Source organism: Mustela nivalis, assembly GCF_964662115.1.
Source record: "Mustela nivalis genome assembly, chromosome: 13".
In the NCBI taxonomy this organism is placed as follows: domain Eukaryota; kingdom Metazoa; phylum Chordata; class Mammalia; order Carnivora; family Mustelidae; genus Mustela; species Mustela nivalis.
The window spans coordinates 91,243,934-91,268,025 of NC_139032.1; the positions used below are offsets into that span (position 1 = coordinate 91,243,934).

At 58.8% G+C, this 24,092-nt stretch overlaps 1 protein-coding gene across 4 annotated transcripts in view; it reads right to left on the bottom strand.

The window, feature by feature from the left end:
* Window positions 1-1,137: 1,137 nt before the first annotated feature.
* OLFM1 (olfactomedin 1) overlaps window positions 1,138-24,092 on the bottom strand; it is a 35,484-nt gene continuing 12,529 nt past the window's right edge. For 2 of the 4 annotated variants that reach the window (XM_082695012.1, XM_082695011.1), the window contains exons 2-6: window positions 22,315-22,464; window positions 17,994-18,149; window positions 15,797-16,016; window positions 8,149-8,255; window positions 1,138-2,883 (exon numbers count right to left, since the gene is read on the bottom strand). In XM_082695012.1, coding sequence (XP_082551138.1) covers window positions 2,209-2,883; window positions 8,149-8,255; window positions 15,797-16,016; window positions 17,994-18,149; window positions 22,315-22,464 — 1,308 coding nt within the window. In that variant the 3' untranslated portion in view covers window positions 1,138-2,208. Of the gene's footprint in view, window positions 2,884-8,148; window positions 8,256-15,796; window positions 16,017-16,197; window positions 16,527-17,993; window positions 18,150-22,314; window positions 22,465-24,092 lie in introns of those variants that run through there. The other 2 variants (XM_082695014.1, XM_082695013.1) reach the window with 1 other exon arrangement.

A 24,092-nucleotide genomic window follows, 5' to 3' on the forward strand; every position in this document is an offset into this window, starting at 1 on the left:
TGATTTCCTCTCCGGACGGACCATTTCTCTTGTGTATTGAATATCCTGAAGACGTATTTTCCCCAGCAAATTCTCGGTCCGAGACAGCAAATCCATTCTGCACCTCTCAGGCCATTGCTTTGTTTCTGGAACTCGGAACAGGTGTCTCTCTGCATGTTTGCTCTTCCCTGCGCCATTCAGGAGGACGAGGAGGTGGTCGGCCCGTCTCGGCAGCTGCGGTCACCGGGCAGCCCCGCCCTGGTGCGCTTGGCCGGGTCCCCGTCACCCCAGGAGCAGCCAGGGGCCTTGTGGACTGAATTGTGGCTTTACTGAAACTCGGGGCTTTTATTCCAATAGCCGGCTCCCATCTCACAGGGGGAGGACCTTGGGTGCCTCACTCTGAGAAAATCTGGAAGAATGCAGAAGTGGGAACCCGTCTCCCCCTTCTACAATCTTTACTTGCGAGCTCTGCTGGCCGAGGAGGAAGAGCCGTCTTGCTCACAGGGGACGTCCGGTGAACGAGGCTCTAATGCAAGCCCAGGCCTCCCCCTGCCTGCCCCTCCTCTGCTGCACTGTGGGTGGGGGTATCCCTGAGCTCCTGGCAGAAACACACTAACAGGCCCAGGCCCAGTGACAAGAAAGCAGGAAAGCATTTGGTGGGGGGGAGGGTTTGGGGCAGGACCCACTTCCTCATGGAAGGTCACAGCCTGTGAGTTGGCCCAGGTCCTGAGATTCTCTGTGTCCCAGGCCTGGGGACCCAAGTGAGGTCCCAGAGAGGGCCGGACGCTGACCCCTGGGACCCAGCAAAGCCCCCCTGAGCCAGCCCGCCAGGGAGGGCCTGCTTTACCTCCGAGGACCCCTCTGCATCTCCCCCATAGGTGGCCCCGCCCTGTCTCCGGAGGGCGCCTGTGCCCGGCCCCAACCAGAGGAGCTCTTGGAGGAGACGCCCAGAGCGGAGTGTGGTGGGGTTCCAGGGCTGCAGCCTCGGTTCGGACCCACCCCGAGGGGCGGCAGAGCCCCAGGCTGGTCCTCCGGCTCCCAGGGGGGACGGGGCTGGGGACCCGTGCAATCCCTCCAGGACACACCCGCGGGGCACACCCAGAGGGCTCTGCCAGGCCCCCTCACCTTTAACACCTCCGAAATGACGAGCGAACCAGAGACATCTCCTAATATCTTTATTGTTCCTTCGATAACTGGACGGTACAAAGCTCGTTTCAACTTCAGACTGAACTCCCCACGCACTGTTGTCCTCGGGATCGTTCCTTTCCCGGCGGAAACAGAGTTCCCCTCCGTAAGCCCTTCCTATCCGCGGTTACGATATTTAGATAATTTAACAAGAAGAGAGTAATTCCTCTAGGATCAACAGGAACTTGATCACCTCTTTCTAAGGGTGAACACTGAATTTTTTTTTTTTTTTCTTTTTAAGAACAAAAACCATCCACTTATTAAACCCAAACTACAGCACGGCATTTACGACACTCGTTGCAGGAACTGAACACACAGAGCTACCACCTCAAGGAGACGACAGACAGACGCGGCACAAGAGATCTACGGGGGGGACGCGAGCTCGAACAAGTGGGCGCTGCGGCTGTCCACGCCACGCCCGGGGCCGCCGGCGGCAGGCGGTGCGCACGGGCCCGTGGGGGCGCGGGGCCTCGGGGCAGCTCGGCAGAGACACAACAGGCGGTCGAGAGACGGCAGCTGCGATGGGTTGTTGAGTTCCAGTCGCCGACGGCGGCCCCCGCGGACGCCGAGCGCGGCCGGCCGCGGGCCCTCGACGAGACACGGCAGGCACACCCACCGGAGCCCAGCGCGATCTAGGGGGAGTGTCCATGCGACCTAACAGTGGTTGTCCTCAGGACGAGAACTGGCCAACAGTCGTTGCCTTACTTCTGTAGGTAATTTGACCAGAAAGGGGGGCCAGGCGGGAGGGGGTGGGGCGACGGGGCAGGGGCGGGGACCGGGACCGGGGATCCCTGGATGCAGTTCCAGCTGCAAAGACGGGGGTGGGGGCGGGGGCGGGGGCATCTTCTCTTCCCAAGCGCGTCGCCCTCTCGCTCCGACCCGAGGCACGGGGAGGCGACGCCCCCGCGCGGCGCCGAGGCCCACGCTGCTGCTGACGTTGCGAAATTAGTATTATTAGTGTCGTTAGCTTATGTCGGCAGCTGTCCCACAGGAAGGTCCGTGTGGGGGAGGCCACGGCCCCCCGGGCTTTCCGGGCGGAGACAACTACAACTCGTCGGACCGGATGACGTGAAAGAGGGTGACGTTGTAGAGAATCTGGTGGCCGTTGTTCCAAGCGTACAGGGCGCGGTCCTTGGGGTTGTAGTCCAGCATGGAGATGTGGGAGTACTTGTTCTGGAAGGGGATGTCGATGTACTCGTAGGTCGAGGCGTTGGTCTGGTAGGCGTAGTGGACCTTGGTGCCCCCTGAGTAGCCGTTGGTGACGTAGAGGGTCCCGCAGATGATGAAGGCCTCGCCGGCGCTGCGCTTGGGGTAGCTCGTGTTCCAGGTCTGCAGCACCTGCAGGGACACGGGGTCCAGCTTGCTGATCACGATGTTGCCCGCGTTCTGGTTGGTGGCGTAGACGGCCCACAGCCCGTTCTCGTCCACCATGAGGTCGATGTCCGAGTGGCCGCCCCAGGCGTAGTGGTACATGTTGTTGTAGCCAGCATAGTCCAGGCTCCGCGTCTTCAGGATCGTCTCCGTCTTCAGGTCGAACCGGATGACGATGTGGCTCTGGAACTTGTTGAAGTAGATGGAGCCGTTGTAGACCACCTGCCCCGTGCCGGACCAGGGGTGCGGGAGGCGGTGGGACGTGAAATTGTCCGTGGTCATGAAGTCGGTCATGGACTTGTACTCGCGGACGAAGCGGTTGTTATGGTAACCGTCCATGTACCAAACCTGCGGGGCCGGGGCAGAGAGAGAGACAGCGCACCCGTTAGCGGCTCTGGGGGCCGGGCTGTGCCCCCCCCCCCCCCCCCCCCACGGAGCCTCGCCGCTCAGGCTCAGAGTCTCGTTGACTGGGCAGCAGCCGGGACCTTGAGAAGGACCCGAAAGAACCAGGGGAGGGGAGTGAAGACCGGGCAATGTCCTGTCCCTTCCCCAAACCCACAGGTACTCCTCAGAGGGGACAGGGCCATCCCTGCGGGGAAAGAAGAGTCTGGTGAGGACAAAGCATAGGGAGGCACACTCTGGGCAGGACATCTGGGGACAGGTGCCACCGAGCCTGGGCTGTGGCCACCCCACAAGTCAGGGAAGTGGGCGGCAACAGAACCTTCCCAGCCCCCTCTGCTCGGGCTGCGTCCAGACTGTGGCTCCCTGCGTTCTCCCTGGCAGGGTCCGCAGCAGGCGCTCCTACTTACTAGGGGAAGGAAGGATCCCCATCAGTGTATGAACCCCCAAGCCAGCAAGACAGCGCCGGACAAGGGGAAACTGGGGATGTCGAGATCCATCGCCAATGGTGCCAGGAAGGGCGACCTCCCGCGCCCCAGGGGGCTGTTGGGCGTCAGGCCTCTTGTCCCACCAGCGGCCCGGTGGGGCGTCCTGTCTGCCAGGCAGGAAGGCGTGCGGGACGATACAAGTGGGATCACGGTCCCCGCAACCCCCGAACTTCTTCTCCAAGAAGAACGAGGCCTTCGTGCAAGGCCCCGAGGGTCACAGAGGGCCACAAGCCACCAAGAGAACAGACCCAGGGGTGGCCCACGTTTGGGGTCAAAGAGGAAGAGTTTTCTGATGATCGCTTAAATGCCAGTTGGCTCCAAAACCGTCTAGACTTTGTACAAAATGCTTTAGTCATTTTCAACCAATATGGGAGCAAAATTAGGAAGCAATGCCGTTACTCAGAGGCAGATCTGCTGGGCTAATGCCATCCCCAGAGCATCTGTCCGGCAATAAGACAGCTGCTTTATCCATCAAGGCTCCGCCGGCTGCAGGGGAGATTAAGGAAGCGCGGCTTTCAGACACAGCATCACACATGCGTGAAAAATTAAGAAAAAAAAAATCCTAACCTTGTTCCTGAGGCATCTATCTGGCTGCTTGGAGACAGATGCGCTTTTTCTTTAATGAGTTTTTCTTTTTTTGAAAACTGGGTCTCGTTTGAGGCTTTTATTACCCTCAGCCCCCGCAGCCCGGCCCACGGTGATGCGGGTCTCCGGGTAGAACGGGAGAGTGCTGGGCTGCCAGGGGTTCTGGGTGCCATGGTCACGCTGCCGAGGACTGGCCCTCCTGCCTGCGCCTGGCTCTCTCCCGAGACGGGGCGCTCACTGCTTCTTCCAAGACCCGGCCCAAACAACATGCCCCACTTGGAACCGTCTGCCGACCCCTGCCTATGGGAGCTGCCTCTCTCCCGCTCAGCATGGAGAGCAGCCCTGAACGTGTGCCAACGTCTCCTCCCTCACGAGTGGACCTGTGTCACGGGGGACCTCCAGGGTCCGGTGCCTCCCTCTCGTGGGCAGAAATGGGTGACATGGGCACCAAATTGCTCGGGATTTGTAAACCGCCTCTTCTTCCCGGAAACTAGTGAATCGGACCCAGGGCACGCTTCGGGAAAGCGCAGTTTAGGCCGGGAGGGAAAGCCGGCACAAGACCCTATAAGTCTACTGACCAGCTCTGGGCCCGTGACTGCAAGACCCCCAACGAAAAGCCCCTCTACCGAAGAACGCACTGCACTGCAGCTCTGAGGGGCCGGAGAAAAGTCACCCCTTCCCTCACTGTGGCAGCCCCTCCGGGTTCACCATGATCTCCGGATCGGAAAGCCTCTCCTGCCCCACCCCTTCGAGTCCCGAGGCTCACACAGAACCCCCTCGCCCCCAGGAAGCCTCCTCCGATTCTCTGGCTTCACCCAGAACCCCCATATCTGAACTTCTAGAACCTGGAACCTGGCTGCCCCCTGAGCCCCCAGCTGCCCCCCGAGCCCGGAACAGTCGCATGGGACTCCAGGGACAGAGCCAGGCACGCGTGCTGGTGAAAGCAGGTGACGCCAATGTGTAGGCGAGGCTGGGCCCTCTGGCTGGGAGCCTGCACGTCTTGCTGTGGCCTGTGCCCCCTTACCCTTGGTTATGCCTTCAGCTCCCTATCGGCCTCCGGGGCTGGTGCCACCTGATAGAACCTTCCAGAACTGTGATCCAGACCATCGCTGCTCTGTAAACCCGACTCCCCAGTCCCAGGCTCTTCCCGGCAGCACCTGGCAGGCCAAGTCCCTGGCTCTCAGGCACCTGTGGTCCGGCCTCCCTGTGCCCCACACCTGCTGCTCCCACTGCGGTGCCCCCGCTCCACGGATCAAGTTCATCTCTTAGAAGATGTTGCTCTACCCCCAGGCAGGGAGGCCTCAATTTTGTACGGGGTGGCTCCCAAAAGACATGTCCACATCCGGGACCCTGTAACTGTGACCTTATTTGGAAAAGAGAGCTTTGCAGATGTCATTAAGGATCCTAAAATGGATTAGGGTAGGTGCTTAATCCAGTGGGTGGAGTCTTGAGGGGAGGAGAGACGTAGACACAGAGGAGCGGATGCCCACTGGCCTGGGACGGCTATGGCCGAAGCCAGCGAACGGAGGGAAGGTGTCGTGGACTCCAGACAGAGTCAAGGAGAGGGTCTCCTGGGGGGCAGGGGGGCACAGTCTGCCATCAGGGGTGAGAGTGTCAGAAGCATGCGGGCTAGTCACCACCGAGGGAAGGCAGCTCTGGGCACAGAAGAACACCGCAGAGCCCAGCGTAGGGCCTGGCACACAGCTGGAGATCAATAAAAGAGTCACAGAAGGAAAGGCACAAGACGTCCTGAGCTAACCCTGTTCTAGCAGCTCAGTGCGAAGGTGTCGGGTCGCTGTGAGCTGTGCCCACTCCTCTGGAGCCCCCGCCACGGGCCCCCCACCAGGGACCCCCTGTGCAGCGTTCCCTGCACACCCCCCCACCCCCGCCAACCTCTGGCCACGTGTCTCTGACCACACCGCCATGGCAGTCTGCCCCGAAGCTGACATGGATTGTTCCCTTTGGAACAAGTTACTGGTGTCCTGCATGTGTGACCACACTGGGAGGGAGAATGAGAAAGAGCAAAACAAAACATCTGTCCTCCAGATGAATGGCAGGGCAGGGATGCGTCACTCAGCGCGCCGGGAGTTGGGGGTGGCTGTGCTGAGCGCACGGCTTGGAATGGCCCCAGCCACACAGGTGTGCGGCAGAGCTGCCCAGCGCCCCCACCAGCAGGCTCCGCTCCCCCCTTGCCCTTGCCAGCAGCTCCCCACGGAAGCCTCCTCCCGCTGCCCCCTCTCCGCATGCTCTGTCCATCCCCGGGGCCTCCCTTTCTGGACGGCGATCTGGTCACCAAGCAGAAAACAGGTGTGCAGTTATCAAGAGCACCCCCCACCCCTCGACAGCTTTGCGAACAGACAGCTTCCCTGTTTGGGGCACACAGCCCGGCTTCCTGGAGCCCCGATACCTGGGACCTGAGAAAGGGTCTTCCGAGGAGCACTGCTTACAACAAAGGAAAGGGTGTCACAGTGGGGCCAGAGGCACGCGTGGGCACAAACCCCCAGACCCAGGGGTGTGGGGCGTGTGCGGTGGGCAGGCAGACGGCAGGGGGCGGGGAGGGACGGGGCAGTCTCCGGGCAACTGCTGTAGACGCTTGTTAGTGAAACCGCTGACCGCCCTTTCCCAAGACCGTGGGCACAAGACTAGACCGGGGTTTTCTCACCAAATAGCAGGGGTAACGGCAACCTCCACACCGGCAGGTCATGAGGGGGTCACTGGACGCCCAGCCGGACCGGCAGGCAGAGCGGTACGCCGAGGGCCGGGAATGTGACTAACGGATCGCCGCGCACAGAAGGGCTCCGCTGTGCCAGCGCGGGGCCGAACCTGGAGCAGAGCTGGGGCTCGCCGCGGGGGATGTGGACCAGAAGACCAATCGGGATTACAATTAGCCCCTTAGACCATCAGAGAACTTGCAAGCAGCAGCTGACCGTCCAGACTCAGGAACGAGAACAGAAACCGCCCCAAACACCTGTCCGCACTGGCATCCCGGGTCTGCAGTCCCCGACCGGCCCCTCCAGAGTCCCCTGCTGCAGAGGCTGGTGTGAGCTGCCCTAGGGGCGGGGATGGGAGGGTGGGTAGACAGGTGGCAGCCACCACGGCCGGGCCGGGCGGTCCCTGTCCCCACAAACCTTCCCCAGCAGAAAGGGCGGGGCCACCTCACTTCCAAAATACAAGCTGCTGCTTCCTGCCACCTGCAGCTGTGGCAGTGGGGGAGGGGAGGGCGAGGCCAGAAATCTCCGGAGAGAAAGCGACCCTTCCCTTCCCAGTAAGAGTCCCCCAGACAAGGCCCAGCAGCCCCCCTCAATCCCGCCTGAAGGAAGAGCAGAGATTTTTTTTAAAAAGTGATCAGTTTCTAAACGTCCTGTCAGCCGCCGAAAGCCGGGGGGTCAGTGGGAGACGCCCCAGACTTCTGGCTTGTTCTGTGCCCTGAGGTGTAGCCAGCAAGAGGTCACACGCCCAGGCCTCTCCCTCCTCCCCTGACAGCCCTAGGCCAGTCTTCCTCTGGCAGAGGCTCTGAGGGCCACCGAACGGCCACGTCCAGGTGGCCCCGTGCTCAGCCGGCCAGCCTTCACCCCACACCCCCAAAGGGGCTCACAAGGCTCCACCCGGGCCCTGCCTTTCTCTCCTTTCTGACTTTTTATCGGGGGGAAACAAACACAATCTCTTCCCTAAATCAAAAAGGAACCTGCGTTTCCATCGGCTTTGACACAAATGAGATGCCGTCGAAGTAGGAAAGGCCTGTCCGACCGGACGGTCCTCCTGGAGCAGGGCTGGGGTGGCTGGGCGCTCCCCTCCCCTAGAGCGGAGCCGGGGAGGGCTTGGCAGGGGTGCCCTGCTCTAACAATTGCCACCATTGTTCCCATATTGGGCCCCATCCCTGTGGTCTGTAACTTGGGGTTAGCACAGGGAGCTCAGCCAGGACCTGAGCCCCTCCCCAAAGCGGCCGGAGGTAGGGTGGGGAACAAACCTGCGCGGGTGCCCAGCTGGGCTCCTGCCACAGCCGTTGGGGCGGTTCTTGGCACAGGTGGGCACACGGGCATTGGCGTGAGGGCCAAACGTTCAGGGGACGGAGACCAGGCTCACTTGTCCCCCGAGTGACCGCAGCACCCTCGCACCCAGGCCCGGCAGAGGAAGCACTTACCCTGTTATCACCTTCTGGGGCCAGAGGATCCGTCATCCAGGACCCGAACCTTGAGCCCGAGGTCTTGACGGTCACGGGGTCACTGATGCCTGTCAGCTTGCCGCAGGCTGGAAGACAGTACACAGCGCAGAGGAGTGACTCCCTTGTCCCGAGCCCGACCACCCGCTGCCGAGGACGCGGGGTCCCTCTGCCCGCCTCGGTCAGGGTGTCGGCTGCTCTTGCTTCTCTTCTCCCCGGTGACACCCCTAGCCCCAAAGTCCAGAGAAGCACCCCTGCCCCAAACAGAGCCGCTGAGGCCAGGGTGGACGGGGAGAGGGAGGGGCAGCAGCCCCCCCACTGTCTCCCTCCCTCGGTCCCCAGGGGCTTGGGGCTGGAGGGGCCAGAGCAGGACATGGGGGTGACCAGCCTCGCCACGACATGGTTTTTTTCTTCCAGGCAGTGGGCACGGCAGCAGCTGGAGCCCTTAAGCCTCCGGGAAAGAGAACATCCCAAGCTCCATGTGTTAGGCTCCCCGCAGGGTCCCAAGACACCTCTTTGGGAAGAACCCACAGCTCCATGGCCCGGGCCAGTTAGAGCGGGACTAGGAGAAAGGCCCCTCCTTCTCTAGAGAGCCTGTGAGCATCTCCCGCAGGGGGCAAGGTCCCTTCTGCCTGGGAGGAGCCCTGAGGCAGGAGAGTGGAGACTCTGGAGGCACTGACAGAGCAGGGCAGCCAGACGGACCGGGCCTCAGAGCTGGCCTCGGTGCTGCCCGTCTCAGGGATGGAGGCCGGGGTGGTGCTGGGGGGTACTTAGAGCCACACCAGCACTCGGGGACAGCGGAGGCTGAGACCCAGCTCTCTCTGCAGCCCAGCGCCCTTCCCACAGCCCTGTGGGCCTGCCAGGCTGCACCTGCCGGCCCAGCAAAGACTCCACAACCACTTAGGTCTTCCAGAATAAATGAATCCCCGCCAGCCTGGAGTTCCCGAGCCCCAGAAGCTAGTCGGCAGGTAGACACGGCCCAGTCAGCAAGTTTCCAAGAAGATCCGGGGCTTTCAGAAGGCTGACAGTGACTTAAGCCAGGGACACAGTTTAGCCGGGATAATCAGGATAAAAGCAGGCGGAGAGTGGGGCCCGGGCCAGGCCTCGGAAGCTGGTCTCTCCCTAAGAACTTAAAGCAGGGGTGTGTATCTGCGCTAACGCCATCACGCAGGACTGCAGAGACAGACCCCTGAGCCCAGCCCAGTGCCGGACGTCCCATCTCTGTGCTGGCGGAAGCGCAGAGGCCGTGAGGAGGGACGAGCCGCCTGCAGGCCGTTGGGGGGCAGGGGCGGCACCCAGGTCCCCGTCAGGTCAGCGGCACCACCCTCCTCACCGCAACCCGCTGCCTTGGGTCCACACCTATTTTCACCAGCCTATCCCTTCCCTCTCCAAATTTCCCGTCTGTTCCGCTTTTAGGAGCAACCGTGGGCCCTCCCACGCAAACACTGTCCCTCACAGCCCACGGCTTCCTGGCAGGAGTCATCGCTCGGGGGCTGGCGGCAGGTCTGCGGGTGGGCCTGGTCCCTGCTGAGAATCGCAGCAAGTTCGCTGGGCCCCGTGCACATGTCCCCATCTGTGGGAGGACAAGGGGCATGGAGGAAGGTCCAAAGTTCACCAGCGTCTACAGGGACTGGGAGAAGAAGGGGGTGCCCGAGGCCTCCTGTACTCTCCTGGTTCCTATGACGCGGGGGCTCTCGGGGCTGGCTGTCCCCAAGGAGACAGCAGCCCCTCTGACCTGGGTGGGGATCGGGAGACGGTGACAAGGAACACGTCCAGCCACCAACAGCCTCCCCACCGCGGAGCCAGGGGACAGCGGTCCTGCCCGCAGCCTGGAAGGAGGAGCCACGCCCTCAAGGGTGTCATGGCTCGGGGAGTCCGGTGGGCCCATGGGTTTCCCATCCGATAGCACACCGCGGGGTCGGACACCGCACAGCGCTATACTGACTCACACCGAGGCTCCGGCCAAGCCCCCCGAGCTGGCTGACCTCCCCAAAGGAGACCAGCTGTCCGTCTTCCACATCACCCCCGGCGGGCGAACATGGCGGGCCGGCGCCCTACCCCGGCAGCACGGAGGCCCGGCCCGTCTCGCCGCCACGCCTCTGCTCTGGCTGTCCCTCCCCCTGCACGTCCTCCTCCTGCCCTGCCCCCTGTCCTCTGCGGCCCAAACCCACGCCTCGTCCTGAGACTCCGCCTTTGGAACCCTGCCCACCTCGTCCTCACCAACTCCTGCCAGTGACCCCATATGTCCTGGGGCTTCAGACCCGAGGGTCCAGGTCTGGTTGCCCCGGGTTGCAAGCTTGTTGCCCTCTCTTGCTGTTTCCCCAAGGCTCTGCCCAAGGCATTGTCCGTGAACTAGTGAGGGAATCATCTCTCAGTTCCTCAGAGGGAAAATGATTCATCTCTCAGAAAACCCTCACGGTGTCCTTCGCCACATGCCCCAGCAGAGGGGACGAGAGGTAAAGCAAGGTCCCCCTCCTCTGAGCGTGCGACAGAAGCCCAAAGGGCAGCTGTAGGGGCTGAAGCAGTTGGGAGCTTCTAGAAGGGCGCCTGGCGTGCATGTCGGGCTCAGGGGAGGCAGCTGCCGTTCTCATGACTGTGAATTCAGATTAAGGATGGGGAGAAAAGTTGGGGTCGGGGCTGCCTCGGACCACCCAGTTGTGTCCTGCCCACGGTGGGCCTTCAGGGCTGGGGCAGAGCAGGGGAGCCGGCCACTGAAGGAAACGGGTTGCAGGTCGGGTCTGATCTGGAGGCAAACGCTTTGCAGTAGCACCAATACCTGCCGTCCCTGGGCTGAGGTCTGCTCTCCCTTCGCCAAGGTGCTCCCCGGCTCCGAGGGCTACCTGCAGCCTCCCCAGCCCCTTGGAGGGAGCCTGGAGATCATGGATCAGAGCGTGCAGAGAAGGGTCCGGCTGCCCGGGGAGCCCTGCTCTTCCAAATACTGGCTGCAGCCTCAGGTCTCCAGGGCCTCCCGGGCTGGAGGCTGCCCCCCCCACCCCCCGCTTGAGTCAGGGAGTTATTTTTGGTTCTCTGTCCAGACTGGTTCTGCCAAGACCTTGGGAGCTGACAGGATCTAAAAAAGCCCCACGGCAGAGCCTCATGGAGGAGTCTTGGCACATTCAGTTCAGGAAAGTGTCCCTCTCTGTCACGCGGGCTCAGGATGTGCGTAAGGAGGGAAGGAGGTCCCTGCGCAGGTGCAGCTCAGAGGAGGCGGAGCTCCGGGGCCGGAGCGCCCTGCGGGGAGGGCCTGGCCGCCCTCGCCCTCCAGAGCTCAGGGGCAGAGCCCAGGACGGGTGTCAGGAGGGAGGGCGCCCTGCAAAGCCAGGGGCCTAGACAAAACAGTGCCCTGCGTGAAATCATTTGCCTCGTGCTATTGCTAGGGGTGCACTTCTGAACAACAGCTGGGACAGTCTCCACGGGGAGCCTGGACCAGGCCCGGGCTGACATGCCCACCAAGATCCAGGCCAGAGGCCAGAGCGAGGGCCCGAGAGCCCCGCAGCAGGCAGGCTGGGCCCCCAGCTTTCGGGCTCCCTCAGCCCCAGCTTTCATCCCTCCTGGACTGGGAACTGTTTGCGGGGCTGGGAGCTGGGGAAGGCACATGTCCTCGTAGGAGGGAGAACCTGAGGACAAAGCAGACCCCGAGCCTGGGAGTGGCACCCAGGGAGGGTCCCCCCGTCTCCCCTCCGCACATGGGCAGGGCAGGGGCAGGTGCCGGGAGACCTTTCCCCGGGCACAATCCCCAGTACTTCCTGGGAGGCTCCAAAGGGGAAGCCTGCCCTGCCAGCGTCCCACTGGGGCTCAGCTGTGGATTGGTTTCTCTGCCGTGGGGTCTCCTGCAGGCTGAGGTCTCCCTGACTTATCTCTCCACCCCCCACTGTCTGCAAAACCTGTTCACGTGACTTTCGTGACTTTCGGCCTCACCCTTGGCAGCAGCTCCCTCCCCCAGCCCCTCCAGACTCCTGGGAGCAGACTGGGGCCAATCCCTCTGCCTTCCTGAGCCTGCCCCATCTCAAGGGCAAGAGAATGGAAAGGAGGCTTCAGACTTGTCTCCCCCAGGAGAGAGAGCCAGGGATGTGGAGCCCAGGCAAAGCACCATGCCCTGACATCCCAAACTGGCAAAGATATCTACGCCCTGACTGTTATCAACATGGACCCGGGGCTGGGGGACTGCTGACACGGAAGCCCACGGGCTTCATTCACATGTGTTCTTGGTGGAACAATCAGAGCCCCAGAGATTCTGATGCCAGGGCCCCGGGTGTCTGGGCACTTCCTTCCCCCTGGGGGAAGCCCTAAAACTCAGCTATTCCCCCTGCCCCCATTTTACAGAGTGGAAAATTGAGGCCTGAAGCTAACAGACCTACGAGATGCTCGGGGTGTTGATGTACGAACAGCATTTTGCACTGGATCCTGAGTCTCTGGGCCTGCTGGTTTAGCTTCTGGGTCATCTGTCCCAGTGGAGAGGGGCCATGAAGTCTCCTGCCCCAGCCTGGTGGACCAGGTGGCTGGGCAGCTCTGGCGCTCCCCTGTCTGGGAATAAGGGGAGCTCAGGAGAGCGGTCAGAAGCCGCCTCTCTCGCAGAGATGCCCAGAGAGGCTGAGCCCCACCTCTGGTTTTAGAAACGGAGTTTCCGAATCCTTTCTGGCTGGGCCTATGGGAAAAACATACAATCCCATCGAGACAACAATCTTTACAAATAGAAACAAAACAAACGGAGCCTTGTTTTTGCTCTGTGTATGTACTGGGGTCAGGAATTACCAACCACGTCGACTTAAAAGAGAGGGTGGTCGCAAGAAGCCACCCAATTGAAAGCACGTTGGCGGAGGGGGCTGGAGTGTCTATACCGGGAGGAAATAACGGGGACTGACAGGGAGACGTCAGACCAAGGAGCCGAGGTGCCCAGGGGGCAGGGCAGGAGCTACTGAAAGGCTACACCCAGCGGGAGCCCCAAGCTCCCCGGCAGCTGTCAGGAACAGGGGGCCTCACAGTGCAGGAGATACCTCCTTGGCTCTGTGGTCCCCGGAACCTCCAAGCAGGAAAGGGGCTGCTGAGATCATACTCATTGGTGAGGCTGAAATAAAGACCATCTCAAGCAGCTACGGGATAGGAATGCGGTCCTTAAATTACTGGGCTTGAATGGGAACCTAGGGAGAGGGCAGAGCCACTGTTCAAACTACCACCTACCTGTTGATCGGCCCCCACACCCACCCACCTATCTGTCCTTCCACCTGTCAACGTATCTGTCTGTCTGCCCACCTAGCTGCCTACCTAGCACTTACAACTCCCCTGCCCTACCCCCCACCCACTCTGCTGGGCAATGAGGTGTCCCTGGACTCACGCGGTCATCCCAGGGCATGGGGACTCCTACACCTTCACTGTACAGACAAGCAAGTGGCTGCCCTTGAGACAGTCAGTGCCTGGGGACAGTCACACAGCTGCAGGTGATACCTAACTTACAGACCGAGGGCTCTCACCCTTTGGTGTTCATGGGAATCTCCTGGCTGTTGGTTAAATGCAGATCCCTGCCCCGCCCCACGTCCCCACCCCCCCACTGTAGACTCTGATTCAGTGGGTCTACCTCCAAGTCAAGGTGTTTCTGAAGAAAGAAACACAGAAGCAAGACAACATGGTTGCATTCTGATGGGAGAGAGCGGGGCCCCCGGGAGTCATTCTCTCTCTTTACTCCCAGATCGAACATCTCGGTGGCCCAAGGGTAACTGTGCGGAAGCCCCAAGATCCTAAGCTGGAAGGAAAATTCACGCAGCTTCTAAAAATAGACCAGGTGCTGATGGAAAGACGGCTCTTCCCAAGAGGGGTGATGTCCCCCCCGGGAGAGGCCTGTGGCTTCTCGGTGTTTGGAACTTTCCACTCTGAATTTCCATTTTGCTCCTTGACCCCCCCTACAGGGAAAGCATGGAGGTCCCATCTCAGTTTCTCACTGACATATGCAGTCTGTATCCCAGGGAAGGCACAAAATAAACAATAACCACCACCCCCACCACCACCCCGGCTCCTGGATTCTTCAGAGGCTGAGACCCCTGGTGGGGGCATTTGGAGGGTCTGGAGAGAGAGAGGCAGTGAGCGTAGGCTAATTCTGGGTAGAAATCCCAATCTGTGCCCAACAGAAGTCATTATATAACCCACAGTCATAAATACAGTTCTATAATCGTGAACACTCGAAACAGCCACACCGACCCCTACAGTGTCCGAACAGGAAATGCTGTGACTACCCCGCCCTGACCCTCCTGGGGCTGTCCCAGGTCCCCCTGCCCCTGACACACCAGGACTGGGGCATCACTGGAAAAACGCAGAAGACAATCCCTCATGGGACACAGCAAAGTGCCCATATTAAGCCAGATTAAACTCCCAACGCCTCTCGCCATCCTCCCTGGGCTGGGGAACTTTTGAGTGTTTGCCTTTGCTGGGAGGTCTAGAACAGCATCTGAAATAATCTGGGTGTGCGGACCTGCTCCAACAGGGGGGCTGGCCGACTACTTCCTTGCCTTTTGGATGTTCTCTCCCTTTTGCCTCAAGACATCAGGGATTTTTAAAAGTATTTGCTACTTTGGGATGTTGAAAGTTTATAAGAAGGTATTGTATGGGTGGGTAGGTGTGGGGAGGGAGTCAAGTTAGAATATCAGATAAAACCCAAGGAAAACTTCTTCATTAACCAGAATTACCCTAAAAATTACCCTATGGTACACTAAGTATACAGTATGAACACGAACAGCCTTGGTGTCAAACGCATAGCAGGAGAGAAGGGCCAGCTGATCTGCACACGAAGCCCAAGAATGAATTGGAAATAGGGAAACAGGCCAGAAGAGTGGGCTCAGATGCCAGTAAGTCACGATCTGTGACAGCAACCAACAGGGGAGTTGTAAGGTGAGTGGGAATTCAAGCAGAAGCCTGAATCCAGATAGGTCGCCCCATGGTGGGGGAACCCCCAGATCTGGTGCCCCCCCCAAGGAAGCAACAACAGGGTTGAGGATCAAGTGAGCCCAGGGGCTCCCTCCATCCAGGCCGTTAGGAGGGACTGACGCCCTTTCTCACTGTGAATGGCAAGTCCTCTACGCTGGTGTGACTGAATTTTCTGTTTTCTTTTATTCAAACTACGCATGATTCGCTCTCTCAGGAGTTCTGTCAGCCCTTGTCCCCAGCCTGGAGAGAGTATGAGATGTATGCTTCCAGCCCTATTAAACTCATGTCCTAACTCACCCAACACACACAGACACACACACCCACTCACATGTGCACGCACACACATACATTCTGCAGATGGCATGTGGCATCTAGTCCCTCTTCCGGATGTGTGACTTCATGGGGTCTGTGAGCCAGCCTTTGCACAGGGCTGGCCAGTGCCCTAGGGTGAGTGCCGCCTACCTGTGCTCCTAAACCGGAGCCCTACCCAGGAGCCCTAATCCGGCCAGGCCAGGCCTCCCTGAAGCCAGGTGGGCGCTGTCCGCTTCAGCACCACTCCCTAAGCCTGCGCGGGAGGTGGGCGGGGCAGCCCCACGCCCCTGGCAGCGCCCTCCCTGAGGCCAGGCGGGCGCTGTCCGCTTCAGCACCACTCCCTAAGCCTGTGCGTGAGCGGAGGTGGGCGGGGCAGCGCCACGCCCCCGCAGGGTTCTGGTCCTACCTAGTTTTTGCATGCATGCACGGAGCCTTTCTTCAAGATTGGACACTCTGCTCTGAAGTTCATCGTAGTCATAGGCGCCAATTTCCTCTTGCAGTTCGTTAAGCACTGACGTCAGATTCTGGACCTCCTCCTTAAATTGCAATACCAATTTGGCATCGGCCTTGTACTCTTCCAACACAGGTATCAAAGGCCTAAGTTCATCCATTTTCGCTTTTATCGCCTGCAAGGTTAAAATAAGCTGGGTTCAGTGCTCTGCGTGCAAAAACTTGCAACACCCTGCCTTGGCCTGGCTTCTCCCCGGGTGAGGGAGTCTGTGCACACTCCTGTTTCATTTATAGGTTTATGTATTCTGGCCCAAAAGAGTTAGAAGAGCATATTAAACAGTCTTCAGAACACCAACATATTTGGGAAAGGTCTTTATTGTCAGTTTAGAACGCAACATCTTAAGGTTACATGCTTTTAGTCACACACACAAAGTTTCTTTTTTTTTTTTTTCTTTTTCAAAAAATGCATTGACAAGGGTTCAAACTGTCCGTGGAATGCAGCTACAGTCGCATGCAAAAGAGGGTCCTGGTTGTGTTCAAGGTTCCTTAGTGTCATGGTGCTAAGTATTGGGAAATAATAGTAAAAATGCATGGTGCAAAAGCTCTCTGACCCTCTTTCATGGTTACATGGGAGTGGACTGCATCTTCAGTCACTGCAGCACTGAAAAAACGCTTTTAAGTTAGCCCTGCAAGCAAGAAAACGAAATACTGTTGAAGAGCTACCTCACTAGCCTGCCTTAAACAGACAGCCATCAATAGACAAATATTTTCACGGTCACTTAAAAAAAACAAAAACAAAAAAACAAAACACACTCCATTGCTAGATTTAGTCCAAACCAACTGCTTTAACATTTATAGAGATTCTCTCACAATTCCTGGTGTAATTCTTAATGCAATTAAAGCATGGTCAAAGGCAAGGGATTGCTTTTCCTCCCCTGGGGCCATGTTGCCCCAAATTTTGGAACTGAGAGAGATGCCTGTGTGGACAGTGCTTGCAAAGACGAGCTAGCTCATGGCCGCTAAAGACACCCCCATCTTCAAAGGAATCGGACTCTAGCATGGCACAGAGAGTGCTGGGCTTTCAGGGAGAGACACAAACTCTTTTTGGTCAGGCAGGTCAAAAATCTCTCTCTCCGAGATAATGCACCACGATGATGACATCAGAAGCAAGGACAACATAGTCACTTGCCTCCACCATGAGCCACTGGCTCATTGCTCCTCCATAGGATCAGGCCTGCTATTATTTTATTTATAATATAGATTTATTACTTCGTTAGCCTGCCGTTTCGTCTGTATAATGTATCAGTTTTAAAAGTGGATTACTTCTTGCTTCATGCAGGGAGCACATCAAAGGAAAACATTAGCATAAAAAGGACTGGAAGACAGAGCGTCAGCAATTTCTAGTCAAGCAGGGCTGTGTAATTTGACCTGTTCATTTATATCTGGGCTAGATTAGTAATTAACATGCACGTGTGCCTTAATTAAGGTGCATATAATTTTTCAATTTAATCATTTTGAAGCTGAGTAAACTTAAGGAATATATATGTATATATATACATATTTCTATATATGTATATATAATTTTAGGCCAAACTCTGGCTTTAATGTCCAGAGAGACCTGGAGAGAAAAAAAAAAAAAAAGAAAAAACACTTACCAGGAAGTGAGAAAGATGTTGGTGTCTCTCTCTTTCCTCCCTACAAATCTACAGTGTGCCTTGTCATAGCTAAATTAGGTCAGATGTGAAAAATTGCCCCGAGTGATCCCTGCTCAGAAATGGTTCTAATCAATTAAGCTAATCCTTGGCTAATGTGATTTACCTACAGCAGCTGCCGGATGATGAGGACCAATCGTGTCCCTCCCCAGCTAATCTATGACCTGGCTTGAGAAGCCAGGTCCTGGGACCCCGGTCTGGGAAGCTCATGGGGGCTGAAAACTGCAGCTCTATCTTCCCATTTGACTGTGTCTTTCGCCAAAAGAGAGCAAGGGCCGGCTGCCTCTCCTTTTCCAAGGACAGCGGCGGCCATTTACAAGGCAAAGGCCCATTTCTGCTGGGCTCCTCCCCGGCCCCAAGTGTCTCTTTCTGGAGGGGAAGGGGGAAGCGCAAAGAGAAACCAAGCCCGGCCTCGACTCAGAGGAGGAGCAGCACACGTACCTTGAACTGCCTGGCCAGGTGTTGCTTATGGCTCTCCTCCACCTGCTTGAACTTGGACTCCAGTCCCTTCATTTGGTTCTCCATCTTCTCCACATACTGCAAGTCCCTCTGGGTCCGCCTGTCCAGGACCTCTATGGATTGAGACATGTTTTGCACCTGTCAAAAAGGCAACAGGTTCAAGGAAGGAGCTGCAGCGGGTGCCTGCCCGTCTTATTTGCCTCTTAATACACGACAGTGACCTTTCCCACGCAGCCGACACACTGGGAGCCAGAGGCGGCCCATGCATTATTTACTAGTTAATCACCAGCATCGGGGAGCGTTATGACCAAGAACTCCCCAAACAGAGCAAATTGGTTTGGGAAACGGTTCCTCTGCCATGTTCCGGAATGCGTTCTCTCCCAGCCAGGGATGCAAATCAGGGGTTCAGGAGCCTCAGGTCCTCCCTCAGCAACCAGCTCCAGGCCTACGAGGCTTTGAGTGACTTTTCTTTTTTTCCTTTCTTTTGTCAGTGGGGAAGGGACTGGGTCTCAGTCTCCTTATTCTGCAGGATAAAACCGGATAGGCAGGCTTAAACACCAGCCTGTCTGAACGGTGCTGTTGGGCTTCCCCCCGCCCCCAGCTGGAGACTGTCCGTCCCCCTACATCTCATGGGGATCCTGCTGCGAAGGTGGGAGGCACGAGGGAGCCAAGCTATGAGGGAACTGCTCTTTCTGACTCTGTGTCATCTCACGCACCATCTATCACCCCTCCCGGTGTCATGGGCAGATGACTGCTCTGCAAACACACGCATTCCATGCACAGAGTCAGGAATCAATCACCCGGCCCGTGAAGAATCTCTATTTCCCATCTTTGCAGACAGACATGAATTGAGTCTATCCTCAAGATGGAACTTTAATATTCAACAGGATTCCAGAGAGCTTAAAAGAAAAACAGTTTCGGTGCAACCACCTGCCAGGGCGTTTTATTTTTGGGGAAACTGGCTGGTGCTTCTGTGCACATGCATTGGGGGCAGTGTGGGGAGCAGATGGAGTTCAGGGTTGTGCGGTGGCGTTCGGGTCACTCTGGGAATCGAATCCAATCACCAGGGAGGAAGACACTTCACAACCACCGCAGATCTCCATTTCTGATTTCCTTGCTGCCTTTGAAAATCCCTTTTTAGGCACGGAATCATTTGGGTATGACCCGTAGCTTGACTCGGTCAGTGAACAGATGACAGTGCGGTTTCTACCACTTCCGGTATAGCCTCCATCCCCGTAGATAAAGTAAGAGCACAAGCGAAATGCTTCTCGGTAGGAGAAAAACCGATATTACTCACTGCAGCATTTTTAAATGCCTGGGATTTTACGACTAGTTATTTAAAAGTAACACACAAATCCAGTTTAAAAATCCGGGTTTGTAAAATACCGGATGTGGGTGACTGGGATACCCTCTGACCCTTCCTGTGGGGAACTGGAAACATGTGCTCTCTTACCCTCTCCCTGCCCCCTCACCTGCCCAATTCTGTCACACCCAATAACCACAGGACTTCTTGGAGAAGAGTTGTGAGTTTGGGTTTCCTTCATATTTTAAAGCCCAGCCCCAATACCACCTCCTCCAGGGAGGTTTCCAGGATGCGCCAGAGCCAGAAGCGGCTGCCTACTACTTGGAAATGGCATCACTTCGTTGGCGCAGTGCCTGCCCAGCAGTAACCACACACACATCTGTCTCAACCAGCTGGCTGGCTGGGAAACGCGGGGTGGGAGGGGCCTGGGGCTTTTTCACTCCCACGACCGCAGCAACCCCCCCCCACACCCCCACCCCATCCCTGAGCCTATTGCACCGAGGTCCTCCCGCAGCCACAATGTTGGGAGGAGGAACACAAATGGCCTCCCCAGCCGAGAGCCCTCTCCCTCCTGAGACACAGCGTTCCTGCTGTGTTGGCAAAACCGACAAGAGCGGGGGCTTCCGCGGGCTGAGCTGAAGCTGCTGGGTCGGCACCAGCTCCAGATTCTGCCCTCCGACAGGGGCCACACGCAGAGCAACGGGCTTCTCCTCTGCCAGACGAGGGATGCTTTTCACGGATTTTGAGTAAGATTAAATTTAAGATTGAGAAAGCCAATGTTAAAGATGCCAAACGACTCCACTGCCTTAAAACAAAACACAGACTCTCCTATGTCCGTCCCACCTGGAGTGAGGACCCCCTCTCGGGCCGGTCATAAAGCGACGACTGGTCCGAGGGGCACAACCACTCCCAGGTGGGTGTTCTCCCTCCAGAAGACCCGGTCTATGCCCCAGCCCCGGGGCCATCCATCCTCTTTCCAGCAGGCTGTGTCCCTAGAAGCCAACTGATGAGTTCAAGGTCACCCCGTTCCCCCCAGGCTGAGCCCATCCGCTCCCTGATTCGATCCGATTTTTACAACACCCTGGCAGGTGAGCGCGGTCTCGAGTCTCAGGCCACACAGAAGAAGACCGAGGCCCAGAGAAGTTAAGCAGCCTGTCTACCATCCCACAGCGGTCAGCAACGATCCAAAGCCTGGCCTGCCTCCAAAGCCCACACTTCCAAAGTCAGGGCTGACGGCTTTTTCAAAGAGAACGTAACCCGCGGCCCCAACACGCCTTTTCCGCTCGGCGGGTTGCCTGTGGCGCTCAGCTCCGGCCGCAGGTCAGCACTGGGGCCTCCGAGGGAACACACCACCAGAGCCACGCACCTCAGGCACGGGGAGACCCACCCCCCCAAGGAAGGAGCAGCCCTGCCCCCAACTCCAGCACAATCTGAAACGCAGGAAGCCGTGAGGCTCTCTTTTACAACAAAAGGCTGCTGCCCTCTGAAAACACAGTGCCCACTGGGGTATAAAATAGGGCTTTAAATCTTCCAGCCCCGACGCGGTCGAGTATGGAGGCAGGAAGAAGGGCCCTAGGCCTGCACCCCCAGGGGCTCCGAGAGCTTTCTGGAATCCAGAGGGCACCTCCCCCAAGAGCTCCGGGCGGCAGCCTGCCCCTCCCGCCCTCCCCCCTGCCCCCCCCCCCCCCCCGCCCAACTCCACCTCCTTCCTCTGCAATTCTGAATAATTAAAGGCCCAATTAGGCTTCGGTCTAGTTTAGTGTTAATGAACGTTTGCGGAATCTGCTAAATGTATTTTACTTTAATTCTTTCTAAACGACATACTGGGTGGGCTAGAGAGGGCGGAGCAGACTCCCCTCACCCGGGAGCGGGGGCCAGGCCGAGCTGAGGCCTCCGTGCCCTTCTCCCCGCTCCCCACAACACCGTCCTGGGGACGGCGCCGAGCTGGGAGCCCCGGGAACCGCTAACCCGCGCCTTCCCTCCCCACTTGGGGAAACGGAGGCCGAGGCCGCGACAAGGACCCGCAGTTGTATGAGAGGCTGCGGCTGAGCTGGGCTCACACGGGGCGGTTCTGACGTCGCACCGTGTGCTGTGCTGTCCTCCCTCGGCTGCCAGGGCCACGACCTGCCCCAGCAAGGAGCACAGCATGTGGGGGGAGGGGAGCGGCTTCCGGGGGCTCAGGCCCCGCCCCACCCCTTTCTCCTCAACTGGCAAAGTCCTCTCTTACCGGGGTGTGTGTGTGTGTGTGTGTGTGTGTGTGTGGGCATGTGTGGGGGGATGTGTGGTGGGTGTATGAGGCATGTGTGTGTATGTGTGTCGTATGTGTATGTGGGGTGCGTGTGTACCCGGAGTGGAGGTGTGGGTGGTGAGTACAAGGCATGTGCACGGGTGTGTGGTGTCCGTGTGCGTACATGGGCGGTGAAACCAGGTGAGAAATCTCACCAAGTTGACATGATTCTTGAGAAGGGTCTTGAAATGACGGATTTAAAATGTGTGCGGGACCCACACAGCGCTGCTGCCCGCGGCTGCCAAGGGGCGGACTCCGGGTGCACTTGTCCCCCTAGACCTGAAACTGGCAGATTCCACCTCCCGTGGGCAGCAAAAGAGCCCATCGGCTGAGACCCATGGGGCTCCTGGGTGCTCTGCCTGGTGGCTGCTCAGCCACAGCCCTGAGCCCTCTGGACTATAGGTCTCCATCTCATTGGCAACGGTGGCCCCTGGGAGCCGCCTTCGTCCCTCTCCCCATGCCCACGGGGCTCCTCCGCGGAGTGACCAGCAGGGTCGACTCATCTCCTCCTGTGCCTTCCGTGGGGCATGGGCTGGTCTCCATCCACCCATTCATTCATCCACAGACATTCTGAGTCTGGACACGCCAAGAAAGAGGGCGGTCTTGAAGCTGGGACAGACCGTGCAGGCCAGCCCACCCTGGGTGCTGGTGTGGGTGCACACACGCACGTAGATGGGCACATGCACGCGCACACGCGCCCCGCACAGACTCACCTTCTCCAGTAGCTGCCTGAGCTGTTTCGTGCGGGCATCCCGTGAACACATGGTCTGCTGGGGGGCGACCACTGTGCAGATGCACCTGCCCTCGCTGTCCTGGGCGGAGCTGTACACCTGCCAGCTCTCCTCGGGGTTGGTGGGCAACACCTGGATGCAGGGGGGGGTGGTGAGGGAGCGAGAGGGAGACAAGTGAGACCAGCAGGCAGCTCACCTGGAACGACATCCAGGGAGGGCTGTCCAAGTCCGACCCCTGGCAGAGAAGGACAAAAAACGGGCCAAAGACACGTTCTGACCCCGGGGAGGGGCAGGAGCCCCTGAGAACAAAAGGGCAGAATCCCATAGAGGTCCGCAAGGAAGCTTAACAGGCAAGACTTGAAATTTTGTTCCAATTCAGGGGATTTTTCGGTTCCGGGGATGTTTGGTGTCCCGGCATGTGACCGAATGGATAGGCTGGGTAGCAGGAGGGGGGAGGCCACACGCCCTGACGGAGGAGTCAGGCAGGAAAGCAGGGGCTGGTTGACTCACAGCAGCACGTAATTCAGAAACAAGATCTCCTCCCCGTAAGGCAAGCCAGGGTGGCTGGCGCAGCCTCGCGACGCCGTCCCTGATGCCCAGAGATGAAGCGCCCGGGGTAATAGCCGGCATCCGGCAGCCCATTAGCCCAGAGCCGCAACGACCCGCGCCCCGGCTGCCACCCCACGGGCAGCCTGGCCGACGCTGTCCGAGGGGACGCCGGCCTTCCGACTCCACGAGGGCTGCTACCCACGAGTCATTGTGCGGATCTCACCAAGTTTCTGGTGACATGGGGGGCCAGCTCACAGCCAGCCTCAGTCCTGGGGTATGCCAAGGACCACCGGTGCCGCCTTGCAGCCCGGCTCAGGTGTGGAGCACCAGGCACAGGCACGGGGCGACACCACTGTCCGGAAACACTCCCGGAGCACAGACCCTCCCCCGCAGCCTGCCCTGTCGCCTCAGGTCACCTCCCTGCTATTTTTAGCGTGGGGCTGGGGTGGAGAATCTATAGTAGCTGTCCACTTGCTTCATTCATCGCCAACCCCAGCCGCTTAGGACCCAGACTCAGGAGCACAGTCATCATGAAAGCAGCCCTGGATGTCATCCTTTGAGACATGAAGTGGGGTGAACATGACAAGGGGCTTAGGAGGGTCACGTGGAGACATCCTCCCAGAGCCCTGTGCCCTGGGCAGCCCAAACCAGGTGGGAGAGAAGCCTCCTGCCGCCTCCACCCCCCACCAGCGTCCTCACATCCTCCTCCGCTCAGGGGTGCTTCCCGCTTAGCCTGGCTCACGCAGCTCCAGCCACCATCTGAGCCAGCCCTGCCCACAGGCGCCCTGGCCACTCGCTCCCCCCCCCCCCCAAGGCCTTGACAAGGGAAGAAAAAGCCACCTGGGAGGCAGGACAGAGGGCTGATGAGATGGAGAGGGGGCCAGCGCCACAGCCAGTGCCTCCCAGGGCCCCACCCGGGCCACTGCATCTTGGGGCTCCAGGACCCTGAGGGACCTGGCGGAGGGAAGAGCAGGGAAAGGAGCCTGATGGAGTGCGAGCTGCCACCTCCCCCGCCCGCGCTCCGGCCCACTCCCGCGGTCCAGTCCCGCTGGCTCGCACAAAGTAGGGCGGGCTCCGCTGGAGCCCTGGCCGGACCAGCCCCACAGGGTGGAGCAGAGGCATCCCCACCCCTTACTTGCTGAGTGACCTTGGACAAGTCCCCAAGTCCCCTGCCTCAGTTTCCTGACCTTGTCAGTGAGGGACTTACTACT